Consider the following 25383-nt stretch of genomic DNA (forward strand, 5'->3'; position numbering starts at 1 on the left):
ATTGTGAAGCAGTTAAGATTTCATATAGTGAATTGCATGAATTCGTTGAGATTATACGTATCGTCCACTAAGGGCTGCCCATTGATCTATTTCAACCAGTCGAATCCATGAAGGAATACTGAAAGCATCTGATAGATCATCTGTATTAATCCATCCGATTCTATGCAAATCTCATAAAGGTTGCGAGGACAAACGTCCATTCTTCGTCGAAGGCGTATAGGGGCTGCTTACTTGTCTCGTTTGTTTCTACACCCTGGTGGTCCTTAACAGAGCCACAGTTGGTTTTTGACAATATCAGCTTGTTGAATTTCCGACCTCCTAGTTACTGGAGAAGCATCGCCTCTCCCCTTTGGGATCATTCCAGAATTTTGACGCTGGGAATGAGTACTGTCACGTTTACAGTATCAAAAGAAAGGACGAAGGTAGTTGGGTGGAGATGGGGACGAATCCCTCCAATTGAGAATTGAATCATTGTATTGTTTCGATTTCGATCTTAGCCCACCATATTTGAGGAGTTGGTTGAATTCTTACGTCAGGAACCGGTGGCTGCCGAAACTGAAAACAATGCATGGATACCACGGAAACTGATTGCCGCATAAATGAAACCCCAGCATAATGCTTCCACTGATTGTAAAATATCCCCAAAAATAACTTCAAAATTTGTTGAAAAGTATTTAGCAAGTCTGCCACTGGAGGTAATGGACAGTCTCGAAGTTCAAGTCGGTAGAATCGACCTGAACAATTCTCGTTAGTGACCACTCACCGAGAGAAGAGAAAGAGTGCAGACACTTACAGTAAGCAGAGCAATGTTAGTGGTGTTAAGAGGAGTGACGCGAACTTCGCTGTTGACGTCTGGGACCCCAAATCAGTATCTCCCCGAGCCGCCCACCTCAATAAGAAGCACTTACTCAAGAGACCCTCCTCGCCGCAGGGCGACCAGACCGTACTCTCGATGCCAAACTCGTCCGTCTTGAGGTAGTTGTCGTCGTACGCGCCCTTGAGATCCAGCTGGCTGGACACCTGGGTCGAGTCACCGGAGAAGTAGTACGTGGCTTTGATGACGCCCTTGTCGCCGTCCTGGAGGTACGCGTAGCCGCGGTAGTCGGCCTTGAAGACGCTGAACTGCCAGCCCTGGGGCAGACTCAGCTGCAGGTTGAGCTGACAGTTCTTGCGCGCCTCGGACGGCGTGATGCCCGGTCCCGCCTGCGCGACGAAGCTGTCGTAGAGCAGCGTGATGGTTTGCGCGTCGGACGAGATCGCGCCGGCCACGCTGCCTGCGTTGCAGCCGCTTCCGGCGTAGGCAATACCTTCAATCGTAACTCCAGTCGGAGCTGAACTGGTTGGAGCCGAGGACGAAGAGGTCTCAGTGCTAGTAGTAGATGTCTTAGTGGAGGAGGTAGAAGTGGTAGAGGTAGAGAAGCTGGTGGAAGTAGAAGTAGAAAAGCTGGTGGAAGTAGAAGTAGAAAAGCTGGTGGAAGTGGAGGACGTCTTGGTGCTGGTAGGAGCCGGAGGTAAAGGAGGCGTAGGGATATGGCCGCCCTTGGAGCTAGTAGTGGTAGTAGTAGTGGTAGGGTGAGGGTCGTTGTGACCACCACCATTACCGCCCCCGTTGCCCGGACCGCCAGGACCAGGGTTCTTACCACCGCCACCACCACCGCCACTGAAAAACGACAGTCAGTGGAAGTTGCTTGTAGAGTTCCAGACGGAGATGATACTAGGCTGCTGGCCGACCCGAAAAGGAAATTGATATGTGACAAGGTCTCCCAACTTCGATACAAGAGCCACATAACTCGTATCGACCATGGGGAATATGGCATAAGTTTATTCCAGGGATCAGACTCAAAAATATCGGACTCACCCAGGGAACGACAGCACGGGCAAGTCAGCAACAGCAGCTGGTATAGCCAGAACAGTGACGGGCAAAGCCGCGAGCAGAACTGCAGAGAAATGCATCTTGCAGATTCGAGGTGTAGCTGTGTGGTTTGAACGAGTGATGATTTAATGAATGACTATGCTCCAATATCTGGATCTTTGGGCTGCGGTGGCTGTCTAAAATAGAGCCAAAGCATGGGAATCAGTTTCCTTTAAGTAGACCACTTCCTACTACTAATTTGCGACTTTGGTTAATCCATACCTATCATAAATATAGAGATATGTATAAAACGGTAGTTATAGTTCTGTGCCTGACGCTAACTTGAAGAGTTGCATTCTCGGCGTGTGGCAGTTGATGCTTCTTGACTGGATATAGCGGTTGCAGTTTTACACGGATGTGAAGTGCGTGACAGGGTTGCCATAGTTGTCAGACATCTGATGTCGAGTGAAACAGGCTGTTTATTGGATCTAGGCATTAGAGATCCCCTAAGCAATGTGACCCGAAATCGTCGGTATGACCCGGATCTGCATGATGAACTCTACCAAAACAGGACCAGCCATCATTCTTTCTGCAGATATCATGTTTCTAGGCTGTGCAAAATCATTCGGTTAGCTTACCACGGAAGGTATGTCACCAATATCGTTGCTCTATATCACAACCAGTAATGGAGCGGATTTGAGTCTGGAAGCGGAGCATGAAGCTGGTAAGCCCGGCCGGATGCTCCGTAAGGAAGGTTGGGACAGAACCGAGGATGAGTATAGGGTCTAGTAACTAATTATAGACCATATATTCTGCACGTATAGCTTAATATGTCCCGCTAAGCCCATCCTTTCGGTTAAAAGACACTGGAGTAGAACAAAAAGTAAGTGCAGAACAATTTAGAGTTAAGCTTACCGGGGACTCGTGCAAACCTGCGACTCAACGTTTAGCAAAACGCGGAGCTGTGCAACCGACAATCGGCGCTGAAGCGGAGCCCGGACATGGATACAAATCTGGCAAGTTCCTGGTTATAGTTGCTCTGGGTAAGGTTACCTGCGGCGACCCATGTTCGGCGATAAGGTGACTGCTAACCTAGGGGACGGAGAACAGTTGGGGTCACCTACCTTGCCTACGTTGGAGTAGTGAGTGCTGCTCGATCGATTACCCCAAGATCTCATTGAAGCGCGCATCCCATCCCGTATGAGATGACGCCTTAGCACCTCTTCTACTTCGATAAATCCTGGCGTTGCGATCGAGTGTTGCGTAGCAGCAACACCATTGACAGTTCACCCCGCTCATATCAAGGGAATGTTCTGAAAATAGTGATACTCGGTTCTTACGAAGACTGTCTATAGCATTCATGGTATTGATTTATTATGAGCATTTAGGGGTGATGATTATTAAATCGTTATGGAGTTGCCAAAAGTGGCCATGCGCGTGATTCGCTAGCACTTGTCGCCAATTGACCTGCCCTAATAAATGAATGGCTAATAGCCGTAAAGATAATAGCACGCTTGCCCAGCACAGCCCTTACGATGTCTTCACATATGAAATGTTCATGTCGTAGGCAACATTTCGTGACCTCGTGACAAAAATCGCGCGAAGTATCCGTCAGTTTTCTTTGTGTCACACCGAGGATGCTAAGGTTTAACCATCATCGCTTCAACCTCCGCATTGTAAACCCAATAATACACACAAGTCTTGGTCACAGGTTCTTCGATAGTATACCTGCTAATTGCACGTTACACCCAGTGTAGGCATTTACTGTTATCAAGACTCGTTTGCAAATACGTGGCCCTTCTTAGACATGTAGTTTTGACATTATCGATCATCCCCGTGGACGCATGATCCCTAATGCTATACTCGTCTGAAGAAAAGAAAATCCTGTAGAGGTCCAAACGTCCCATTGAGAAGAGAGTCGTGAGATGATATATGCCTGATCGCCCCGTTTTGTGCCCTTCAACAATGCACCACCAATGTACCAAATCAGAGCCCCCCAATGCTCTGACCAAACGCCAAACCAATGCAACATCCATCAGCATATTTGATCGTGACAGTTTCGTGCACAAAGAAATATAGAAGACACGATTACGCCTTTGCTTCGAGGCATCAGGAGGTCTATACATTCAACGTGCGCATTCCGCGACCTTCGCACTGCGCTCACTCAGCCTCTCGCACCATTGGTCGGTGATTTTCGTTGCGACTCCTCAAACTCCTCCATCATAAATCGTTGACTAAAACTCTTCGGCGTTCCAGTGAATGTCGTCACGTCGGGCCGGTAGCTCATCGACTCGTCCACACCACTTCGACCATCGACACTGCCAACGAAAGAATAGACATCACCCATCTTCGCAGCTTTCTCAAGTATCGACTGGTCCTTAACGCTGGATATCGTGAAAGGCCGCCCATTATAGGACCCCACGGCTTCCTTGGTATGTCGAGTAGGTCCAGTTGCTGGGGCAGGTGTGGGTCGAGTAATTGCAATTCCTGGGGAGGTCGAGAGTTTGGAGCCTGCATTTCCTTGGGCATCAGGCGTGATAGACTCTTCCTCCACTTCGTCGTCATCCACCTCCTCAATGTATTTCTGAGGCTGTACGTTTTTCTCCTCGCCCTTCTTTTGAACTATGTTATCATCATCGCCCTCATCGGCTTCCCATTCGAAAAGCTCGTCATCATCGGGGGCGGCTACGCGGGGGCCGCTGCTAGGTGAATCGCGTGTCTTTTGAGGCGCTCTCTCGGTTGTGTTGTTGGAAGTTAAAACACTTTGGGAAGCTTTTGAGCGGCCATCGGAGGCGGTATCTGAGTGTGGTGGTGAGAACCTTTTCCTAGTTTTGAAGGACGTCAAAGCAGGCATCTCGAGCAAATCCTCGTCCTCTTCATCAAAGGACTCTTGTTCTTGATCCTCAGATTTCGTATCCTCAACGTATTCCACAGTAACACCAGAAGTCTCAGGTAGCGTGTGCTGGGCCGTGTCCTGTGCGCGACCATCAGCAGTCGGGACGGGAGCAGCGTTGGACTTTTTCCGAGTTCCCATGACCAAAACTTCCTCGTCTTCGTCCATGTCCTGCAGATTACCGACCATAGCCCAGTTTGAAGTGTCTTCGCTGGAGCTTCGAGCCATGGCTTTGAGTCGGTCGGTTGAACTGACCTTTCTAGGCATCGTCGGCGGGGAACTTCCCAGGAGGGTACCCTCTTCGTCTACCTCTGCCGTCTCTACCGGTTCCTTCTCAACCAAAGAGTTCAGGAGATTGGTAGTGTTCGCAAGGGGAGACAAAGTGTGGTGCTCAGCAACGCGAGGAGACAATGGCGGTGATGCAGTAGGAAGAACCTCTCCGCCTTCAACCTCGAAGCGCACACGGCGGGGGCTTTCTGTTTTTATAGATGAACTCGAGGAACGGCGCAGTGCGCTTCGGCGATATGGCTTGCGAGTGCTGTTGCTGTCATCGGATGTGGTAGATGAGATGGTGTCTTCGTCGGTAGGTCGTCTGATCGGATGAGGTCGCAAGACAGATATAGACACCGGTACGGCAGGTGGCGGTGGCTGCTCAGCTTTGGCGGAGTTCTTCGTTAGCTCTTTAGTTCGGTCTGAAGACGAAGGCAATGCGGTGGATAAACTGAGCACAGGTACAGGTGCGGGTGCAGGCGGCGGATTGCGATTGACAGGCGACAAGTTTCTATCTCGGCTTTCAAGCAAAGGCAAGTAACTCGGTGTAAACAAACCCTGGAACTCTTTCTCACGCTCGTGAGGGCTGCGTGCGCCATCCTCGATCTCAATTTTGGCATCCGGGGGTGTGCCCGAGGTGTGAGGCAGCAGCGGCGGCGGTGAAGCCTTGCCTCCCTTGGATTGAGCATGGTAGCCTTCTGTTCTGCGGTCCCTGTCATTGCCCGTGTTGATCTGGCTGAGGCGCGGCCCCTGGCTCTGCCTGGACGGTGACTCATTGCTGATAGGGTTGTTCTGGTCCAGGCCAGGCTTGAGGGCGGGATATTTGTGCATTGAATCCTTTATAGCCTGCTCGACTTGAGCCGACACATCGCCAGAGACATTTTGTAATAGGTCTCGCGAGTACTTCTGGAATTCGTGTGCCATGTCTTGACGGTGGTGTTCCACTTTTTGCTCAAGCTCCGAGAGCTTATCCAGCAGCTCGGAGACGAGGTTCGTCGCGTCGTTCATTGCCATTGTCTGCGACAATCAAGGCCTGACAACAACCTACGTCGTCTTTCTTATCCTATCAGATCGAAAGCGGTCACAAATAAACAAAGAAGCCCATGCATCCTTCTGCGGCGGGTGTGTGGCGGTTGGGTGAGTGGCTTTTGGCTGCGAATTGGCAGTCGTGATGAAATGTTGAGTTCACCGTGATAGCCAACAACAAGCGTGATCGGAGCGGGGAGGAGTGAGTGCCGAGCTGTGCCTTTCTCTTTTACGCTGTTTTACGCTGGCTGTGCTGCGTGGGCGTGACCTCAGAAGCTTCCACGATGAAATGAAGGTGACGTCTGTGTGAGAATAATGCCTGTCTGAGGCTTGTTTTTTTCGACAGACTCGTGTGGCTTCTGATCGCCTTCTAGAAATTCGACAAAATTGCTGAGATCCCTGTCGTTAATCTTCACCGACCACCTCAGAGGGGCAATAGATCAGAGCAATGATTCGATGTCGGTCGCGAGTTCCCGGAAAGTTGGGCCTGTCAAGCTTTAGACACAGGCCTAGAACCTCTGGCTTGCGAACCGCTGAACGTTGAACCTGCTGGCGGCTGAACAGGTCGAGTAGGTCAATTGGGAAAGAAACCAGGCGTGGTCCTAGAGCGGGATGGCGTAAGCGCAAGACAATGGGTGTGGGCTTGAGAGCTTCAAGCTGTCTGCCCGCAATTGACTAAGCGAGCTTCTGATAAACAAGACGAATCTCCAATTGCTCTCTGAGCTTGCTGCCCTTCACAGATTCAGATCGACCGCGGGGCCGTTCTAGACAAGCCAAAGTGATCCTGTTCATGCAAGGACAAAAGATCTCCACGGAGCAATCGGCGGTTTAGCTTTGGAAAATCTTGGAGTATGACTGGGTCTCACAGATGTCCCCGCCAAGGATGAGGACCTCGTATCGGAATCTAGCACCTGGCGATCAACACTAAAACCGGGTTGTGCGGAGAATGGATCTGCATACGACATCTGCGGAGAAGACTATATCTGTCTGGCATACATTATAGTTCCTGACACGCAATCCATGATTCGTCACCTGCTTTATCAATAAGATTTATCCAAGGGTATTCAAGGTAGTATACGCAATTATACCGAGATCTTAGTGGGTCACAGTGCCGTTGTTGTATGAGCTTCATTCATCAACATCCTGCCGAGACCCGACGATCAAGTCCCGCGTGTACCTGCCGAAACGGAATGTTTGCAAACACGGGTACCACATACAGTTTTTAATCCAGTGCAAATCCTCATGGCCAAGCGGCGCATACAAAACTTCCCGGAGGGTATAATTGATTCTTTATGGTCTTGCACTGATATAATATGAAATACCCTTGAAGCCCACTAAACTTTAAGTACATGACTTAAATAAGAAGCTAATAATATAATATGGAATGAGATGGTTTAGCACCACTGGACTAACGAACGCTCAAGTTCGTGTGGCTTCGAGGTTTTTCATATATCAATAACTTGCACAATATACTTGACTCTGTCTTCGTACATTCAGTATGTTCAGTGCTAAACCCAGGTAGTTTTCGATGATTGAAGTTTGATGCGATCAACCTCAAAATGTCGACATCCGTATCCGGTTGTGTAGCAAATACCATTTTCGTAGACGGAAGTTCCTAATACTAGGGATAACAGTTGAATGTATAATAGTCTCGTAATAGGAGGTATTTTTCTGAGCAAATTAGAGAGGTTAAATCACATTTAAACCTTCTATAGTTATAAGGATTGGAAAGCAAAACAAAGCCATTGACGACAATACCAACGGCTATCAGTTTCTGTCCAACCTTCAATTACTCCAATATCGACTACAAGACCCTTTTTTACTTCTAGTCTATTCCCCGTTTATGACAGCTCCTATTCAACGTCTCCTACGGTGCCATGCCATGTTCTGAAGTGTGAATGAGTCCCATAAGTTTTAATTCATCAAGTCTCGACTATCGTGTTCAATGCGCACGCTGTTTTTTCTTCATTCAATATGAATAAACAAGCTGGAATCACGACTGGCTTCGGCCGACTTACGGTCTACAGCAACCATTCTCTCAACCTCGTGGCTCTAAAAGTCGTTGGACATCATATGGTGTGAGGGAGTGATACGGCATGGTCACCTTCTGTTCCAGCAAATTCCTCATTCCGTCGCCTCTCTCACTATTTCAAACCGATTCGCCCCGCCACCATGCCTACCGCACGAGGATGCGATGATATAAGTACTCGTCATGTGTCCCGTTCCTGTCACTCGAATGTGTGCACGTGATCACCGACCTAGAGCTACGTCACGCGGCTAGAAGTACGTGGTGGTATAGAACGATGTGCTGGTCCGTACTACAATATCCATAGGTGTGTTTCCTCGGGAGATGGATGTATCTGCGACACAAGCCAAGATATTATTTACTGTACTCTGATGGCAAATCATGAAGTAATCTTCAAAGCTTTCTGGAAGAGCTTGCTCAAACCTTGGGGACTCTTCTTTTGGGACAGGTCACTGCGCATCTTCGAACTTCCCTCGGAAATCACGTTCGAAATTTGCTAGATGTCCTCTGAAGGAGTTTGTCTTTACTTCTCTAGAGTGTCTCTAAAGCCTCTCGTGTAAATTTAGCCAGGTTGAAGAGTATTTGCACTATGTTATGTTCAAAATCACTACGCGCTAATCACAGAGAACTAGGATAATGTATGCGGATGTACGCATCTCAAATAATTCAACTTAGGAAACATATTCTCTATAGTAACCATTGCGCCCCATCCTGAGCAAAATTTCCCTCAACATTTATACCCCATAACTTTTCTTTGAAAATGTAATAATCCATGTAACAATCCCTTGAGATACCCTAAACCGAAAGCTGGCTGTTGCCTGATCACTAGTCTTTCTAATGGAAAATACTGGCAAAAAGCAGACTCCAACAGAACCATGAGTCTCGTGTGCCTCTTCCATATCGAGGATGGTTGCCGGGCTGAGTGCAATAAACGGTGCTGTGATATGTCTCAAGGCTAGCATAATCTCATCGAACACACCTAGCGGCGTATTGAAGAATGCAAGGTAAATGGCTGCAGCGGAGACACCTAGTATATTGAAGACCGGAATGTAACGAGGCAGTGCTTGGTCCGATACTTGTAATTGCCAACGGCAGTACAGAGTGAGAACAACTGTCGAAATGACCGAGATCGCAATGCGTCTGAGTAAAGGTTCAGTCACAAATGTATGTAATGATTTATTGTTTATTGTCACTTCTGAGCTACAGCACTGGCGGCTTGTCGTTGGCGCAAATGCACAGGCCGAGCAAGATGACGGCAAGGACACCGAAAGCCGCAGAACTATACATTGTTAGTATCGGTAATTGACATGTCATTAACTTCGGTGCTACAGTTGACTTAGTGATGGGCTCTCCAAAACCACGAGAAGAAAGCCAGTACAGCTTTGATATTCAAGGTAATCTAGGCAATGAATGGCATGTAATATTTGCAATAGGTTGAGATCTTCGAAGTAATAAGAAATCAAGACATCATTTACTTCAAATCAAGCAGATGTATGATATTTGACCCAATTAGATACTGTTCCCAGACCAATTGTGGCCGAGCCGTTGGGAGGTTGGTCTTTTTGGGTGCATCGCCTTAATAGAGTCCATACTAGTCTAAACTAACTTAGGTCCAAATTGATGAGCCCGATGGCTGGCATCAACTTGGAGACTGGATAATCCCGGCGTGGGCTTTGGAAGCGATCTTTCGATAAGGTTGATTGACATTTTATGATGGGGTAATTGCATTAGGCATCTGCTTGCTCGGGCGTCCTGCACATATGCAGTGTAAGGGATGGCAAAGGGTGAGAGGTGAACCACAAGCGACTTCTGCTATAGCCACTCGGGTCGAATTGTATAGGTTTAATGAATGAACCACGAGCCGAAAGATGGAAGCCATGGTGAGAAGGTCGTGCTCAGCTCGACCAAGACCCATGATGCGTATCATACTAATCTAGTAGATCTGCAAAAATCCAGCAGACTCTTTATAGAAACAACAAAGATATGACGAGTCCTTAGCTGTTGGATTATATGGGTTACACCAAAAGTCAGAATCGGCATCAACACATGTCATGTTGACAAGGTATGTATGTCCCGCAAACTACTTATCTGCTGTTGATCGAACGCGGGCGTCAAATTGGCCACTGTAAGCAAGTCAAAGATGCGCATACGGCATAACCGTTCAATTATCGGCACAATATAATGAAACACCGTCCCTACCTGGATACATGGAAAGAGCATTTCACACTTAGTGTGCAGATGTTGGAGGCTGATTTGTCAAGTCTTGGGTTCAGAAACAAGAGCTTCAAAAACACTACGAAATCAATAATATGCAGCAGTACCACGGTAAACGCGTTGTTCTCGAATAGTCTTTTAGAGAATATGTCTATGTAACAATGCTCCGGAGCCTAAATTATATCTACGCGCTTGACAAACTGCCGCACTTCGTAACAAAGCTGCTTCGGATCGGCGTGATACAATGCTTTTCTACCTTTCTCCTCTGCCCCATGCTGCCAATTGGCTGGCCATCCTGCGTGGCTGATATATAGATACATGTAACCTTTTGTTTCATTGGCAGGACCTTCTTTTTATGCATGCGAGGCACTCCTGCAGCACTCTCATTGCGACAACCGCCTGAAGAATCTCGAGGAAGCACCTCGCAAAGCGATATCAAGCAACCGATAGTATACACCCAAACTTTGATAGACGAGACACCTCGCAATGAAGCAGTGCCCGTGCTAGAATTTGAGAAGAGGGAGGCGGCGTTATGACTAATCCCATCGATCACCCTCTCTTTCGGCTTCGAGCCGCCTCATTCGTTGCTCTTCGCTTTCACTGTGGCTGGTCTCGCCACGACGGTTCTTGCGTCGTCCGCCGCGATCATCCCCAGTGTCTCGCCCTCGCTTGGCGCCGGTCAAGCCAGCTAGCTGCATGCGCTGTGTCTCCTTGAGCAGTCTCTCGCGGTCCCTGGCCTCGCGCTCCAACGTATGGGGATCTTTGGCCGGGCCGGTAGGCGCTGCCCGAGGCGCATTGCTGGTCGAAGCATGAGATCCACGACGAGTAGAGGACCACGCCTCGCTTTCGCGCCTGTGAGATGAAGAAGATTTTGACTTGGAGCTGGCTCCTTTAATGGAGAACTCGGCTCGGGAGCTCGAGCCTTTAGGGGCAGCGCTACTGGTGCTACCACGAGGACCAGTGGGCGGGTTGAACTCCTTTGTGGCCGGTTCAGTCAAGGTCGGTGGTTCTTGTGACGTCTTGCGGCTGCTCCTGTGTCGATGGTCTCGGTCCCGATCACGTTCCTTTCTGCGCTCCTTTCGATCACGGTCACGATCTCGGTCCCTGTCTCTTTCTCTGTCGCGCTCGCGTTCGCGGTCATCATGACGAGAGCGGTGGCTAGATTTCTTGCGATGGTCACGATCGCTGTCCCGCTCCCGCTCCCGCTCTCTCTCCTTGTCACGATCTCTATGGCTTCTATGACTTGAGCGTTTGTGCTCACGGTCATGTTCGGGCGAAGCAGATCGGGATCTGTCGTCGTGTTTATCACTCTTTGGACGACTTTTGTAGTCAGCATCATCTCGCGTGGATCGTCTAGATCTATGCTTGAGGCGGTGGCTGTCATCGTCGCGACCTTCATCTGTCACAGATTCGTCACGGTGCCGCCTGTGTCGTCGAGATTCTTTACGATCTCTACTGCGACTTCTGCTACGGCTACGATCTTTAGAGTATGACCCGGGTTGATCATGTTCTCTATCATCGCCGCGGCTCCGTCTCTCTTCTTTGTCGACGTTGTAATCGTCTCTGTCATTGTCAGGCTGGCGCTCCACGTCTTCACGGGAAGGGTGAGAGTGACGGGAACTACTCGGTGATGCTGGCTTCTCTTCCTGCATCGGACTGTCCACAATGGGACTGTTAGTTACAGCGGGATGGGGGTCTTGAATGAAACCACGCGCACGCAGGTGGAGAGTACTGGTGTTAGGCAAGCCCTGCCGCATCGCTTTGGGTCCGGTAGGTGCATTCAGCGGTGCATTAGAGGCTGCAGGTGCGCCCATACCATACGAAAAGCCGTGTGATCGCGAATACGGATCTGCGGAGGAGACATCACCATTGGCCATGGCAGAATCAACTTGAGCTTCTCCAGAGGCATTGTCTGTAGGTACTTGTCCTGTGCTTTCTTGAAAACCATCACCTCCGGCTTGGTTATCGCCTCCATCCTTGGTATCATCCTCCCCATCGGCACGAATCATCCTACCAAACTCGTCTGTATTGGTTGACTTCTGTGCTTCCTCTGAACCATCTGCCCCGTTTTGTGACATGTCCTGGTTAAGAGGGTGTTGGGCAATCTCTTGAGACCACATCTGTTGACCGTAACCTCTCTGATATCCTTGGTTGTAGCCACCGCGACCATACCCACCACGATCGAAGCCGCCCCTCCAGCCGCGACCGCGACCTCTGCCTCGATACTGGTAATTGCCACGTCCGTTGAACTGGCCGTAGTTACCTGCATTGTAGCCTCCTTGGAAGCCCGAGTTAAAGCTGCCAAAGTCACCGTTGGCCATGCCAGTAGCATTTGGATTGAAATTATCTTGCCAGGATTGCTGATCGCTCCAGTCATTGTTGCCACCATCGAAGTTATTCATGCCCATATTCATGTTCATGCCGCTCATGCCGCTCATGCCGCTCATGCCTTGCGCTCCAAAGCCTCCGCTCATCATCATATTCTGCATCGCCATCGGGTCCATTCCCATACCCATACCTGCAGCGTGTTAGTCAAGGGATTTGGTGTTTCCGAGGGTAACGAGTGAGACAAACCCATCATGGGAAACCCGCCAAAGGCAGCAGGGTTCATTCCATTCTGCATCATCATTTGCATTTGCATCTGCATAGGATTCATGCTGCTCCCATCGAAGCTCATGTTGTTGAAATTGCCATTCATGTCCGATTCCTGGTCGTAGCCCTCCTCTTCGTCTTGCTTGTCAGCCTCCTGGCCCTGACCATGCTCGTTGGCATTTTCATCCTGCTGCTCGTTCTCGTCGTGGGCTTGAAGCGCAGAAGTCGGGTCATCAACGGCGCTGTCTTGGTTGTCTGGCTGATCGAGAGCAGCACCACCCTAGTTTGTTATCAGCATCATATGCGCCGAAGTTGATTTGCCAAGTCAGCGCTTACCTGCTGGGGTGCGTCTTGCGCATGCTGCCCTGAAGGGCCAACGTCGGCTTGCGATTCCGCAGCGGGTATAGTAGGGTCGGCCGAACCGGCAGTGGGAGCATCTTCCTCGTCAGGTTTGGCAGTATCAGCCAGGGGTAGCGCTGCGGGAGGCTGTGCGACTGGAGCGACAGGCGTGGGAGTGTATGTTGGCTCCACGGGGGTCGGGGGCGCAGAGTTATTTGCTTTAGCTTGTGCTGCCTCTCGCTTCTTTTCTTCGGTCTTCAGGAAGACCCTGATGGTGGTCCGAAGTGATTTGTATACAGTGCAATCATGGCCGGAGATGGGGGAATGTTCGCACACTGGGCACGAGGATGCCAATGACGACTGGCCTAAGCAGGGGCGAGGTCAGAATAACGGTATTGGGCGGTAAGGTCAGGTAGCTGGGGGCTGGCGATACGTACAGTTCTCGCATATGGCTGTTTCGCAGCACGGCAGTCGGAAGGCATTGACAGCGAGCTTGTTGCAGTTGGCGCATTTCAACTTGGAGGGCAACTCGTCTTGGGCGAGGGAGCTGAGAATTGTCAGTAAGGATGGGGTGTCACTTCAATGGGGGCTTGGAAACTGCCGCACCTGGCCAGCTCAATTTGAGCAGGAGTGAGGGCGGCCATGGTGTTGGTTGAAGCCTTGGGGGCGCAGCGTGGAAGAGGACTGTTGGCTGGAGATGCCGAGAATCGAAGATAGCTTCGAGACTTGAGATCTCTCGGCCTGGATGGTTGGATTTATCTCATTGCCCGGGGATGGTTGTGGGTGCCAGTGGTGCAGGATACGGTTTGCAGCAGTTGGCGTAAAAGCGCAAAGTTGTGAATCTTTGCGAGAGTGACGGGGACGGACGTGTGCATGTGGAGTTGGGTTCAGTAGAAATCTTTAACGCGCCGCTTGACATGAACTTTAGCTCAAGTCTCAACCGTCAGTATAATATTTCTGCGCTACAGGACATGAGTTATGCAGTAGTTACTAGCCAGGTTAGCTAGGTTAGTAGGTTAGTTCGTCGTGTGCTAGTACATGTTGGACGTTTACTTGGATCTGGTCAGTGCGTTTCCGACGCCGTGAACTTCGCTTTTGTTCTTTGTCTTGTGTTTCCAGCTCGATTCTATCCTAATTTATCTTTTAAATTAGCTGTCAGTCGATACTTGCAAAACGGTAACACGGGCTTGAATACATTCTCGTTTCCTTATGTCTGGAAGATAGACACTCGAGTTCGGTCAGGAACTACCCGAAGAAAACAAAAACGCAACTGCAGCCTGCTGCACATTTTCCGGCAGATGTCCCCGCTGTTTGGCTGTTCGGCTGTTTGGCTGCCCGCTGGTCGCTGGTGGGTTCCAGTCTAACCTTAGGTCAGAAGCTTGGACCTCTGACAGGGGATGGCCTGGGCCCACGGAATCGTTCCCACCTGTCATCGCATCTCGTGGACAATGCAACAGCAACGACAACGACAACAACAGTCAGCTTTCCGTTTATCACTTCATGGTCTCGACAGCTCGGTCCAGGCGCAGATATATCCTTGAATCCTGCACACTCTGAACCACCCATCATGCGACAACGGACAACATTCTTCCATCAAAACGAGGATGCAATCGAACCTACAGACTTGAAAGTCAAGGGCCGTTCCATCACCGGCCCAGCCATCAAGGCTGTTCGGGAGGATCGTTTCACTTTCGCACTCGACGAACTTCCTTCCGAGCTCCAACAGCTGCTGCAGAATACCCCCGAGCTTCATTTGAGATGGAGCAGCTCGGCTGCCTCGGAACCTGTGCCCTTGGATCCCTGGAACTCTAGCCTGCCTCCTGGACTTCACGTCTTCTATACACCCCGGGATGGAGCAAGCCTGACCGATCCCATTTGCGCATTCCTCCATAACTTCCTGCCGTTCGAGGACTGCTCAGAGTCACTGGTTAGTGGTCCGAACCGCGAGTGTGCTGGCCCGCTTTGACTCATAACGTGACCAGGACCGTTTCTCTAAATTACCCAACGACCGCTTCTCCCATTCCACGGCGTACCAAGCGTACTTTCCCCTGGAGAGCCTGGGCGACTTCCCACAATATGCTTCCAAATATCTATGCCCCGAATCTGACCACGATTGCAAGACACGCATACATGACGTTCGCAGTGCCAAGTCGCTAGATGTGTCTTACGACACCATATCGCATGTACTCAAGGCCACTGTGCTATGGCCGTTAAACAAACAACCGCTGGATATTACTGCACACAAAGATCATAGAGTCGAGGTGGGTCTTCTCACGCCGAATACACCCGAACACCTAGAAGACCATGAATTTGGTGTTGCTGGACTACTCACCGTTCTGGGAGAAGACACCAAGCCCTCGCCCGTCATGTTCTCGTTCCCATCTCGCCACAAACCTTCCGACGCAAGCTTCACCTCCGATTTCAATTCACCTCTTGGCTTGCATCCGACCTTGCAATTGCGTATTGATTCAGGTAAACCTCCGATAGATGACACTTTCTGCTCACTGCATGCATACTTTACATTGCCGAATACTATTTTCGCGGACAGATATCAGCTCGAGGACCCCCTGTTTCTTGCGTCAAAGAATCTTACAGCGCTTCGATACATTAGCCAGCCTGTTGATTTGGAGGCACCTAGTTATGTTATGAAGCTGTGGGGATCTTCTGTACTGCTTGAGCTGCAGCCACCCGCTGCAGGTGATGACTTTACCGTCGAAATTCCGCTTCACCTGCGCTATCAGGTACCACGCGCCGGAGGAGTAGAAGCCTTCAAGGTTCCCTATCCGAGTGTCTTCTGGGCTTGTGCAGCAGAGGAAGGCACCAAATTCCCGAACAACCCGTTTGACCGCGTCAATTTGGGTTATGATGGACTATTTGGTCCAAGGACTCTTTTTTGGCATCTGAGCCCTGCTCCTCTAAGTGGTAACCTCATGCTGGATGCATCTGTCCCAGTCTTAGACACGGAGAAATCGATGACAATCAGCACACTGACAGGTGCTGCCGTTATAATAGGATTTGCTTGGGTCGTATGGAAGATCTTGGCTGTCTTTGGGCGATCCGGTCATGGCCAGCAGCCCAAGGTCGTTCCCGAAAAGAAGTTGCAATAAATGTGACCTGCAGCTCGCACCAGCCAATCTATACTCACATCTGAGACAGAGTATTACACTAGTGCTAGTATAGGAAGTTCAGGTACAACCTCGTTCACTGGGACACTCCGTCCTCGCACATGTGTTTGATGTCTACAATAAGCGTTTTGGTATCAGTTACAAAGAGCACCCGCGACTTCTCGTCCAATTTGCCCGTGAACCATAGAGTGGCGATGTTAGGGACAACGATTTATGTAATAGTCTCAAGAGCTTTAAATAGGGGCCTAATCCCTGCAATATCCGCTAACTAGTTTATCAGAAGCCCAAAGCTCGAATGTACTAATTATGTACTAATCATCATACGACAACCGCGTACCATCTACCGGGCTTACATACCAAGTCGTGACCATGACTCTCATTGCTACTGTTCAATAAATGCACACAGAGACAATGTTTTCATACATAGTCGGCGGCCTTGCCATACTGCTTTTCTTCTATAACCCAATCGTTCAATTCTTGGCGCCAGATGCTATAGGCAGGATCCCGAGGACGCCGCGTCCCGCTATCAATGAGAGTCTGCTAGCTGTCGATGGCGTGAATGATATGCCACCAACGTGTGGACGGGATGCGTATTCAATACATCTCCTGTCGAAAGCACCGCTGGTAGTGTATATTGAAAACTTCGTGACGGAGGGCGAGAGAAAGCATTTGCTCGAGATCAGGTATGTGCTGAGTCTTATATCATTTCATATCACATAGTCGTGGACCATAAAAAACGACTGTGTACAACAGTCACCATGTGAATGGGACTTTGGACTCGGCTCGGGGCCGGCACCATTGGCATCACGGCCTTCTCGGATCGGCTGTCGACATGAATATCTGACGCATCGCCCCCCCAGTGAGCCTCTCTTCGCCCCGGCTACCATCACGTCGGACGGCTCGAATACCTACCAGAACACCAGCATCCGGGACTCCTCCGTCGCTCTGCTGCCACGGGATGACACCGTCCGGTGCATCGAGCAGCGCGCCCTCGGCTTTCAGGGCTTCAGGGACGATCTCTGGATCGAGAGGCTCAGGACACAGAGGTACGTGGAGGGCGGCCACTATGCGCACCATTTCGACTGGGGCAGCGGCGCCAGGGGTTGGGGCCGCGTGAGCAGCATGATGGTCTGGGTCGCCGCCGACGGGGTCGAGGGCGGGGGCACGGAGTTCCCGTTACTGCGCATGAGAGGGCCGAAGGAGACTTGGTGTCGTTGGGTCGAGTGTGCCGAAGCAAAAGGAGGAGAGGATGGCGAGCCAGAGGCGACTGACGGCGAGGATGAGACGGGTCTTACTTTCAAACCGATTTCGGGCAATGCGGTTTTCTGGGAGAACTTTAGACCGGATGGTTCCGGCAGGGGCTATGAGGAGACTTGGCATGCTGGGCTGCCGGTCAAGAAGGGTGTCAAGGTTGGGCTCAATATCTGGAGTTGGGGGCGGCTGGACTGAGTATCATCTAGCTTGTAGGTTGTCAACATACTCTGTAAAGTGATAAGAAACGATAATGTACGGCCAATGGTTGTCTTTCGGTGGCTGTAATGTGCTGGCCTTCTGACTATATTCGTGTAGTAATTTGTTTTCAGTCACCTGTGCTTCCACTCTTGATTTCCTTGCTTCTCGCTCTCATGAAATGTCTGGGGTGTGAATAGGAGTCATTTATTGTATGATATGTGTTTCTCCTCCCTCTTTGCACTTTTGTTCACATTTATTCACGCAATTAATGAGTCTTTGTCGACTCTTGGTCGGTCCTCAATCTGTGTAATTGCCGTAACTAAAGACTGCACTGGGTATTATATCATTCTTACCTTTGATAGAGTGCAAGCTGGTTCTTGGCAGCGGCGAGACATTGACGCCAAAGTGTTGAACATGGATGGTATTTCATTTTGTGTACTGGCGTATGAGCTCGTCGGCCTTTCCAAGTGGGAGAGGTAGTGTTGGCCTTAGCTAGATCGACTGTCCTAGGCAGGACTTGGGGATGCCAGATGTCATCAAGTTTGTCCGAAACCAAACCTTCTTCGGGCAAATTTGATGTCCTATATCAAGGCATCAAAATTGGCCTTCAGATTACCACCTCCACCTTGTATAGGCCCATTTCGTTTTGGTTCTCCGCAATACTAAACTTGTACATCTTGCGGTGACCATACGTTACTGCTCCCAGCTGTTTCGTAGGTTTAGCATAGTCAGGTGATATATCTTGATTCTACGATACTTTTTTTTTTTCCCCCTTAGACAAATACATTTATCGTACAATTATCGAGGACTCATATGACCTATGCATATTGTAAGCCATGGCGCATGGATAATACTGTGTGCTACTCTTCTCTATTGAATCTACAGAGAATGAGAACATTTCGGAGGGAATCCCTTGAAGAGCCCTTACTTAGAAGGAGTGACTCAGGCAGCTAATAAGAGCGGCTTCGGATAGCGAGAAGCTGTATAGTCTCGCACTCAGCATACAAACTGAGCCATGTGCCATGAAATATGGGACGCAGTTGCCACAAAGTGGATAGTATATAGAGTATGTTGCTTTGTGTAGCCTGACCATAAGCCCGTACGCGGAAGATGGAAACAAGCTTAAAAATTATTACTTATACAATTATGGCATTATAGATTATTCATTAGCATCTTTCTTCTATAGAAAATTCTAGTATTATGAAACGGTATGTCATATTATTCCATGTTATTCCATCGTTTATTATTAAGTTTGTTTTCATGTTGGCTCCTGCGTCCACTGGATTACCTCGTGTAGTTTCAATGGTTCCGGCACACGGCAATATTATGCCATTTACTGCAAGCCAAGTCTGCACAATTGTGCTGTCGATCAGACACATTCGTCGTTGTTGATAGGAAGTGCTGCCCCACGTACGTATAAGTGTTAGAGACGTTCACCGGAACGGAGGTCACTTGGTCCAAGCGGACTACCAAGATAGCCTAAAAGCCAAGAATCATTGAATTTCGGAATTACATACCTGCAGAGATGTAACGGCAAGTCTGCTGATTTGCCAGGCTACTGTTGATAATCACCGATTGGGGTGGTGCCTTCCTATCGAGTCAGGCGACCTGCACCGGTGCTGGATCCTCTTTCTTTATCTCTGGGGTCTAGGCAAGTGGCCGCGACTAACAATTACGTGGGCCAGGAAAGTACTTGAGCCCAAGCGTCCCTGGGTTATCTCTTACTTGATTCAAATATTGTCTTACTTCCTTCTTCGAGTTCTCCTCTCTCATCTTGCAAATCACTCTCGCATCCCGACTCACCGACTCCAACTTCGTCCCCTTGGGATTTTTCACACTCAAACATACTACAAGTGTAGTTAACTATTCTCTTTGTTTGAATATGCTTACTCTCCATTCCAAGTTTCCAGTGCATCTCATCCTTTGGACTTGTCCCAGCCTTGGGCAATCTCGCTAGGCGTGGTCCAGGACCAACATTTGGCGTTTCATACAGCCGTCAAGCTACTACAACGAAAGTGTTGTGTAGTCTGACCTCGTACCATCGACGATTCGACCCGCCGGATTCTTTTTGGTGGTTAAATCAGTCTGACCTTGAGCCCATGGCAGCACATGGTATTCTATTCTCTGTTCACGGCAAGGGCAATATTCACGTGGATTCTTGCGCGATGTTTGCGCTTTAGGATTATTTGCAAGCGTCTCACTTGCACCCTGGCTAAGAGGACTACGAAGCAAGTGCTCACAACCTTTATTACGCGAGCAAGATACGAATGGTGGACTTGTTTAAGTACGACAAAACGATACGGGGGTGGCTAGACGCCCTGCCTTGGACGCCGGAGCATCTAAGCTCATGGTTATTTTTGTTATCAGCATCACCATCGCTGCTCTATGCGTTCGACTGGGGATGTCTTGGAAATGTGTATTGGGTTGGCATGACCGGAATCGACATGGGGACCGCCTGAGGAACCGCTACAAACACATAAGCACGCCGGCCCACGTGTTTCGAAAAGACACCTGATTGGCATACTTTATTAGGACGAGGGCAATGCCGCAAATTGTGTAGGGTGCCGGTGCAGAGTCTTCTCGCTACCAACAAGGCGGGAAACAGTTGGACGGCTTCGGCGGTTGCGCGGTAGTCGTGATTTACATGCGCAGCGGCACGATTCCCAAAAAGTCAAAGCGCTGCACCGGCACCCGGAAGTCGGGTCGGGCGAGATTACCGCCTGTCGGTGCCGCTAAACGCTAAACCATGTCAACGTCATAATTTGGGCAGGACTTGGGACCGATTGGAGAAGTCAAACGATCGAGAGTATTTCCTCGGCAAAGTGCGCCACAACTAAACGACAAGAGGCCTACGAAAAGCGGACAGCCGAGGGGGAACCAATTATCACTTGCGGGTGTTCTTATCCGCGTGGGGTTGTCTTGCCTGTTCGTGTGCAGGCGGCTGGATGGAAACAGCGAATATTCTAATCCTGTCGCGAAGCAAGATAACAATTGATCCTACTGACAAGGCTACCAGGTTGATAATGCCCGCCAATACTAATCACGCCATCTGCTTGAGCCAGCAGTGGTTCGGCCCCAGTTGCCGTTGCTCTTTCCGGACGGAGCCGCCAACCATCTAAACCACTTTTTTACATCGATACATACTAAAAGTCTTGCACATCCCACGCTCCAGACTTTTCAGCCTTTCCCTAGGTGCATGAATTGCATCCTGTATCTATCAATCTTAGCTCACTCCCGGCTAGCACTGTAGGATGTCGGCCATATATTCAGTCCCCACAGCGGCTAGAACAGAACAAGTATCGAATACCTGCTCCTCAAACGTTATTATGACATGTGGTAATAATCGATGCAATCTAGTTGGTCAGTTATCCGATTTTCGGCTAGTGGAAGATTCTTGCCTATCGTGTTGCGTACACATGTAGTCTGGAATGGACGCCAGGTACATTTATTTTAGTGTTAGTTCGACGGACGTGGGGCGAATAGCTTGGTAGTCAAGCGCTATGTAACCGGTACATGGCGAAAACTCATTCCCTATTGAAAAGTGACTTTCTTGCATGCCTGGTTGTTGCAGACAGTCACGATGGCCGCTTTCCTTTTAAACGTTTTGGATTCAGCTTTTGAACTTTCTTGATTATCTCTTTTGCATTTTCCCCTGAGACTATACAGATCAGCAAAGTCACTTTGACGTTAACTAAGAACAATAATTGTCAACAAACTTTGACGTATTGATCCTTAACATCATTAATATTAACCACTTCCTTCTTCCCAACTACACGACATGATGTCTTCGAAACCCATTTTCGTGGCAACTCACCCGAGAGCGTGCTCTACGGCGTTTGAGCGAGTAAGCAGGCCGCCCAATCATGGCATACTGAGCACATATTTACTAATTGGGGGCAGGTGTTCATGACTCGTCGGGATATGACTTGTGCCCATGAACCTTTTGGTGATGCCTACTACTATGGCCCTGAGAGACTTCACGACAGATATGAGGCCGAGGACAAGAGACTCTCGAGTGGTTTCTCAAAGACCACCTACCAAGATGTCCTGAACAGACTTGACGAGGACGGCAGTGACGTAAGACTCTCAACTATTACCCCCTAAGCAGCTACCAAGCCACATAAGTTTCAGAGTACCGGAACACTAGTGGCTCTCGTACTATTATCCCTATTGACAACGTCAATCCAATAGGGTTGGCGTTTTCAGTAAATCTCAGAATGTGTCACACAGGGATTGGATATCCCCCTTGCAGTAGTATGTGGGATAAGCATGCTAACGCCACATTAGGGCAAGCGAGTTTTCATCAAAGATATGGCATATTACCTGATGTCACCAGACGGAAAGCCCACAACATTGGCTCCCTCTGTCTGCAGTAATCAGGCGAACGGCCAGGCCAATGGTGAGGTCTCTAACGGCATTAAGAAGGGTGTTGGCACGACCGAGCCTGGTAACCCCACGGTGCTTCCTCTCGATGTTCTGAAGAAGTACCACTTCACTTTCCTCATCCGTCACCCCAGACGCGGAATTCCGTCGTTCTTCCGTTGCACAATCCCACCACTAGACGAGGTTACGGGCTGGGGCAAGTTCAATGCCAACGAGGCAGGCTATGTCGAGCTTCGTACCATGTTCGACTACCTCAGGGCACAAGGTCTTGTTGGACCTCACATGGCTGAAGCCGCTGAGGACCCTGCAAAGAGCCAAGCGAATGGCACCAACGGACACGCCAACGGCCACAGCAATGGTCATAAGCCAGACGAGGTCACCATCACAGTCATCGATGCTGACGACCTCCTTGATCATCCCAAGGAGATCATCGAGGCCTTCTGCAAGGAGACTGGAGTGCCTTTCACACCCGACATGCTGAACTGGGACGACCCAGAGAACCAACAGCACGTTGAGGAGGCTTTTGCCAAGTGGAATGGCTGGCACAATGATGCCATCAAGAGCAAGAACCTCTCACCGAGGACACATGCTCACGTAAGTTACCTGCCACCCAGCTGTAATTTTCCAGAAACTTACAAAAATTACAGAAATCGGTCTCGGAAGAAACCGAAGACGAACAGTGGCGTGAGAAATATGGTGAGGAAGGAGCGAAGGAGATTCGTGCATGCGTGAACGAGAACGTTCCGCACTACGAGTACTTGAAGCAGTTTGCGATCAAGGTTGAGAACTTGGGCGTTTAATGTGTTGTTGGTTGCATTCTATAGCGTATGATACATTTTTTGGCGTACAATAAAGTACAGAATATCTCCGGGTTGTGGAGATAAAACGGTATAGGTACAATTGGGCTGGAGTTATATCAATAGGAAGTCCTCCTTTTTATGATCTGCTGAACCATGAAGTCTTCTTTGGCTCCTCTGCCGCCACCAACTCCTCCGGTGCCAATCCTTCCTGAGCCTGCCCAATTGGTACGCTCATTGACTCGGCGAATGAACTGTGCGAAACATTTACCGGCCACGCCTTGGCGTAGTTCTTGTCCAGCTCATTCTTCCAGAAAATTTGCGTCTTCAACAGACCTTCCGTGCTTCCTGTTTGCTCGTCCGTCCTGGTCTCGCCGCTGGTGTCAACAAGGTCTTCTGCGCCCTGCAACACGGGCAGCCACATCTTGTTGCCCTTTCCGAGGCCGCCAAGCACGGCGGCCATATCTGCGACCGCGTTGGCCTTCTGATGCTCGTAAATCTTCTCGCCGCGCTCATGCTTTGTGAGCATGCGGTTCGTCTCGTCGTCTTGCAGCATGTTGTCGCCCCAGGCCAGGTCGTGCTGCATCCTGAACTCGCGCATGATGTGGAAGACGGATCGGCCGATGTGTCCCATGCCCTCGGGGAATTGGATCATGGCCATTGGCAGCCAGTAGTCCTTGCGTATCTTGGAGGGCTTGAGCTTCTTGCTTACGAAAGGGATTTGGCGGAGAGCTTTGTTTGCCTGTATCATGGATGCTGGATTAGCCCGCTGGTCCTCATATAGGAGTTGTGTCTGGTGCACGTGTAGGCATGATGCGACGAACCTTCAATACGGGGCTGTGCGAGTACACAGTCATGCCGTTGACAAAGTTGCCAAAGATCCAGATCTTCTCGCCATGGCCGGGCTCAAACTTCGGTTCTATCCTCGGCTTCGACTGCTTCTTCTTCGACTTCTTCGTCTCCCTGACCTCTCTGACCGCCAGCGGCTGATCCACCGTCGATGCTGGCCTGATGCTTGTCCTCGAAAGCCCAACAGACAGACGACCCAGTTGGGCCGTTAATGAGCCCAATGGTCGGAAGGAACTGCTGACGTTCATGGTGGATGGTGCGGTCTGAAATAGTGCTTTCCCCCTTGCTGCTCTTTCAGGAGACGAGGCTGCTCAGTCCGCAGTGCGAGCTTCGGGCCAAAAAGTTTGGAGTTGCACGGGCCACGCGCGCGTCTGGAGGTCTAGGTCCAAGGGACAGGGATTACTTATCGCTATCAGTGCTGATAACTACAGTACAGTCAAAATTTATGTAACCCTGTCATGTATCGCCAAGCCGCCAAACCAATTCTGGTAGACACAACCGGGACACTGGCCTACACGTATTACAATATCATTGATTTACTACCTATCCGTATACCATCCTTCTGCTTCCTATTCTAGCCGTATGGACTCTCGCGTTATCATGCATAAAGATACCATCGCGGGTTACGAACTCCGGGAGGAATGCTTTCGTATAGAGCTCAAATAATACGTGTTATAATCCCTTGCCGTTTAGACTCCTCGTCGCCGTTAAGGGGAACAAGAATGGTCCGGTCGTGATAAGAAAAGCAAGCCCATAGCATCTTTTTTACCCCCTTCCCACACCGGACCTCTTTTTCGTCGCTAAGGCGGGCTTGATCGCACGATCGCGTAAAAGTCCATACGGGCTGAATTCCAGTTCCTCGTTTAACTGAACACTCGTCACTCTAGCGTATTCGACGCTATCAAATCGCCGTCCATCTTCTATGTCGCCGAGCCCATTGAAGACGCTGTCGGGCGTGATTAGTGGTTAACATAGGTCGCCGCTTTTGGAGCTACTTGCGTTTACCCATTTCTCGTAAAAGGTTACGAAGCGACGTTAATTTGACCTTATCGTCGACCTCCTGAAGGAGATCACGGTGCTTAATATGAGGGTCTTCATGGTATATAATATCGTATATACGGTCGCGGTCTTCTTCAGTTAATTTTCGCTTCGGTCCGCGTTTCGAGGGGGTATGGTCGGTGGCTCGCCGAGCTATAGCTGCTTCTCGTGTAATATAGCTTTTGATCGTCGATAACTTGATATCGGGGTGCTTTTTGTGGATTCGATTCGGCGACCAGCCCAAAGAACGGAGTTCTGAAATTCGGGCTTTCATAACCTCTGGAAGCCCAGGACCGCGCGGCGGCATCTCAACCGTGGATATAGGAGCTTCAGAAAAGAGTGTTGTTTGGGTGAAGGTGGTGGGTGGTATCAGCGTTTGAGACCATGTAGATTGATACCAGAATTGGTTTGGCGGCTTGGCGATACATGACAGGGTTACATAAATTTTGACACGTACTGTACATAGTTCACGCCATGAGAGCTCTGAGCAGAGGTAAGGTTTCGGACGATTACTCATATTAGCGCAT

General features: G+C 49.7%; 10 protein-coding genes across 10 annotated transcripts; 4 read left to right on the forward strand and 6 right to left on the reverse strand.

The window, feature by feature from the left end:
- Positions 1 to 343: 343 nt before the first annotated feature.
- Positions 344 to 2174, reverse strand: BKA67DRAFT_271770 (uncharacterized protein). Its single transcript, XM_046095884.1, has 5 exons — positions 2135 to 2174; positions 1859 to 2049; positions 909 to 1369; positions 794 to 852; positions 344 to 734 (listed from the first exon to the last, which is right to left on the reverse strand). Exons 2-5 carry the CDS (start codon positions 1951 to 1953, stop codon positions 675 to 677), a joined length of 675 nt encoding a protein of 224 aa, XP_045958453.1. The 5' UTR covers positions 1954 to 2049; positions 2135 to 2174; the 3' UTR covers positions 344 to 674.
- Positions 2175 to 4016: 1842 nt separating this feature from the next.
- On the reverse strand, positions 4017 to 6029 carry BKA67DRAFT_535518 (uncharacterized protein; the record flags this gene model as incomplete). Its single annotated transcript, XM_046100029.1, has 1 exon — positions 4017 to 6029. The coding sequence occupies one exon, from the start codon at positions 6027 to 6029 to the stop codon at positions 4017 to 4019; it is 2013 nt and encodes a 670-aa protein (XP_045958454.1).
- A 4788-nt stretch (positions 6030 to 10817) lies between these two features.
- On the reverse strand, positions 10818 to 13856 carry BKA67DRAFT_658504 (uncharacterized protein; the record flags this gene model as incomplete). The annotated part of the gene is made up of 5 exons (XM_046107291.1): positions 10818 to 12799; positions 12856 to 13153; positions 13210 to 13577; positions 13650 to 13759; positions 13819 to 13856. 5 exons carry the CDS (start codon positions 13854 to 13856, stop codon positions 10818 to 10820), a joined length of 2796 nt encoding a protein of 931 aa, XP_045958455.1.
- A 923-nt stretch (positions 13857 to 14779) lies between these two features.
- Positions 14780 to 16319, forward strand: BKA67DRAFT_592436 (PIG-X; the record flags this gene model as incomplete). Its single annotated transcript, XM_046104834.1, has 2 exons — positions 14780 to 15139; positions 15195 to 16319. 2 exons carry the CDS (start codon positions 14780 to 14782, stop codon positions 16317 to 16319), a joined length of 1485 nt encoding a protein of 494 aa, XP_045958456.1.
- A 429-nt stretch (positions 16320 to 16748) lies between these two features.
- On the forward strand, positions 16749 to 17786 carry BKA67DRAFT_592437 (uncharacterized protein; the record flags this gene model as incomplete). Its single annotated transcript, XM_046104835.1, has 2 exons — positions 16749 to 17020; positions 17198 to 17786. The coding sequence occupies 2 exons, from the start codon at positions 16749 to 16751 to the stop codon at positions 17784 to 17786; spliced, it is 861 nt and encodes a 286-aa protein (XP_045958457.1).
- A 167-nt stretch (positions 17787 to 17953) lies between these two features.
- BKA67DRAFT_271943 (uncharacterized protein) lies at positions 17954 to 18467 on the forward strand. The gene has a single exon (XM_046095885.1). The coding sequence runs from the start codon at positions 18006 to 18008 to the stop codon at positions 18267 to 18269; it is 264 nt and encodes an 87-aa protein (XP_045958458.1). The 5' UTR covers positions 17954 to 18005; the 3' UTR covers positions 18270 to 18467.
- Positions 18468 to 19454: 987 nt separating this feature from the next.
- On the reverse strand, positions 19455 to 20949 carry BKA67DRAFT_535522 (uncharacterized protein; the record flags this gene model as incomplete). The annotated part of the gene is made up of 7 exons (XM_046100030.1): positions 19455 to 19636; positions 19680 to 19742; positions 19829 to 20010; positions 20163 to 20255; positions 20434 to 20528; positions 20795 to 20904; positions 20934 to 20949. 7 exons carry the CDS (start codon positions 20947 to 20949, stop codon positions 19455 to 19457), a joined length of 741 nt encoding a protein of 246 aa, XP_045958459.1.
- A 314-nt stretch (positions 20950 to 21263) lies between these two features.
- On the forward strand, positions 21264 to 23040 carry BKA67DRAFT_271974 (P-loop containing nucleoside triphosphate hydrolase protein). The gene is made up of 4 exons (XM_046095886.1): positions 21264 to 21633; positions 21690 to 21866; positions 22077 to 22766; positions 22820 to 23040. Exons 1-4 carry the CDS (start codon positions 21568 to 21570, stop codon positions 22970 to 22972), a joined length of 1086 nt encoding a protein of 361 aa, XP_045958460.1. The 5' UTR covers positions 21264 to 21567; the 3' UTR covers positions 22973 to 23040.
- A 68-nt stretch (positions 23041 to 23108) lies between these two features.
- On the reverse strand, positions 23109 to 24066 carry BKA67DRAFT_658508 (transcriptional regulation of mitochondrial recombination-domain-containing protein; the record flags this gene model as incomplete). Its single annotated transcript, XM_046107292.1, has 2 exons — positions 23109 to 23711; positions 23794 to 24066. 2 exons carry the CDS (start codon positions 24064 to 24066, stop codon positions 23109 to 23111), a joined length of 876 nt encoding a protein of 291 aa, XP_045958461.1.
- Positions 24067 to 24335: 269 nt separating this feature from the next.
- Positions 24336 to 25253, reverse strand: BKA67DRAFT_564388 (uncharacterized protein). The gene has a single exon (XM_046102733.1). The coding sequence runs from the start codon at positions 25161 to 25163 to the stop codon at positions 24810 to 24812; it is 354 nt and encodes a 117-aa protein (XP_045958462.1). The 5' UTR covers positions 25164 to 25253; the 3' UTR covers positions 24336 to 24809.
- Between the last annotated feature and the right edge of the window lie 130 nt (positions 25254 to 25383).

This window comes from Truncatella angustata (genome assembly GCF_020726525.1).
Source record: "Truncatella angustata strain MPI-SDFR-AT-0073 chromosome Unknown BKA67scaffold_4, whole genome shotgun sequence".
NCBI lineage: Eukaryota > Fungi > Ascomycota > Sordariomycetes > Amphisphaeriales > Sporocadaceae > Truncatella > Truncatella angustata.

Bases quoted from the DNA above. Each gene is read 5' to 3' on its own strand.
- BKA67DRAFT_271770 (XM_046095884.1), bottom strand. From the start codon at position 1,953: ATGCATTTCTCTGCAGTTCTGCTCGCGGCTTTGCCCGTCACTGTTCTG. The intron at 1,370-1,858 runs GTGAGTCCGATA...ATCTACTACTAG, and splicing joins CCCGTGCTGTCGTTCCCTGG to CACTGAGACCTCTTCGTCCT. The intron at 853-908 runs GTAAGTGCTTCT...TTGGGGTCCCAG, and splicing joins CGGCGAGGAGGGTCTCTTGA to ACGTCAACAGCGAAGTTCGC.
- BKA67DRAFT_271943 (XM_046095885.1), top strand. From the start codon at position 18,006: ATGTGTTTCTCCTCCCTCTTTGCACTTTTGTTCACATTTATTCACGCA.
- BKA67DRAFT_271974 (XM_046095886.1), top strand. From the start codon at position 21,568: ATGATGTCTTCGAAACCCATTTTCGTGGCAACTCACCCGAGAGCGTGC. The intron at 21,867-22,076 runs GTAAGACTCTCA...ACGCCACATTAG, and splicing joins TTGACGAGGACGGCAGTGAC to GGCAAGCGAGTTTTCATCAA. The intron at 22,767-22,819 runs GTAAGTTACCTG...CAAAAATTACAG, and splicing joins CACCGAGGACACATGCTCAC to AAATCGGTCTCGGAAGAAAC.
- BKA67DRAFT_564388 (XM_046102733.1), bottom strand. From the start codon at position 25,163: ATGCCGCCGCGCGGTCCTGGGCTTCCAGAGGTTATGAAAGCCCGAATT.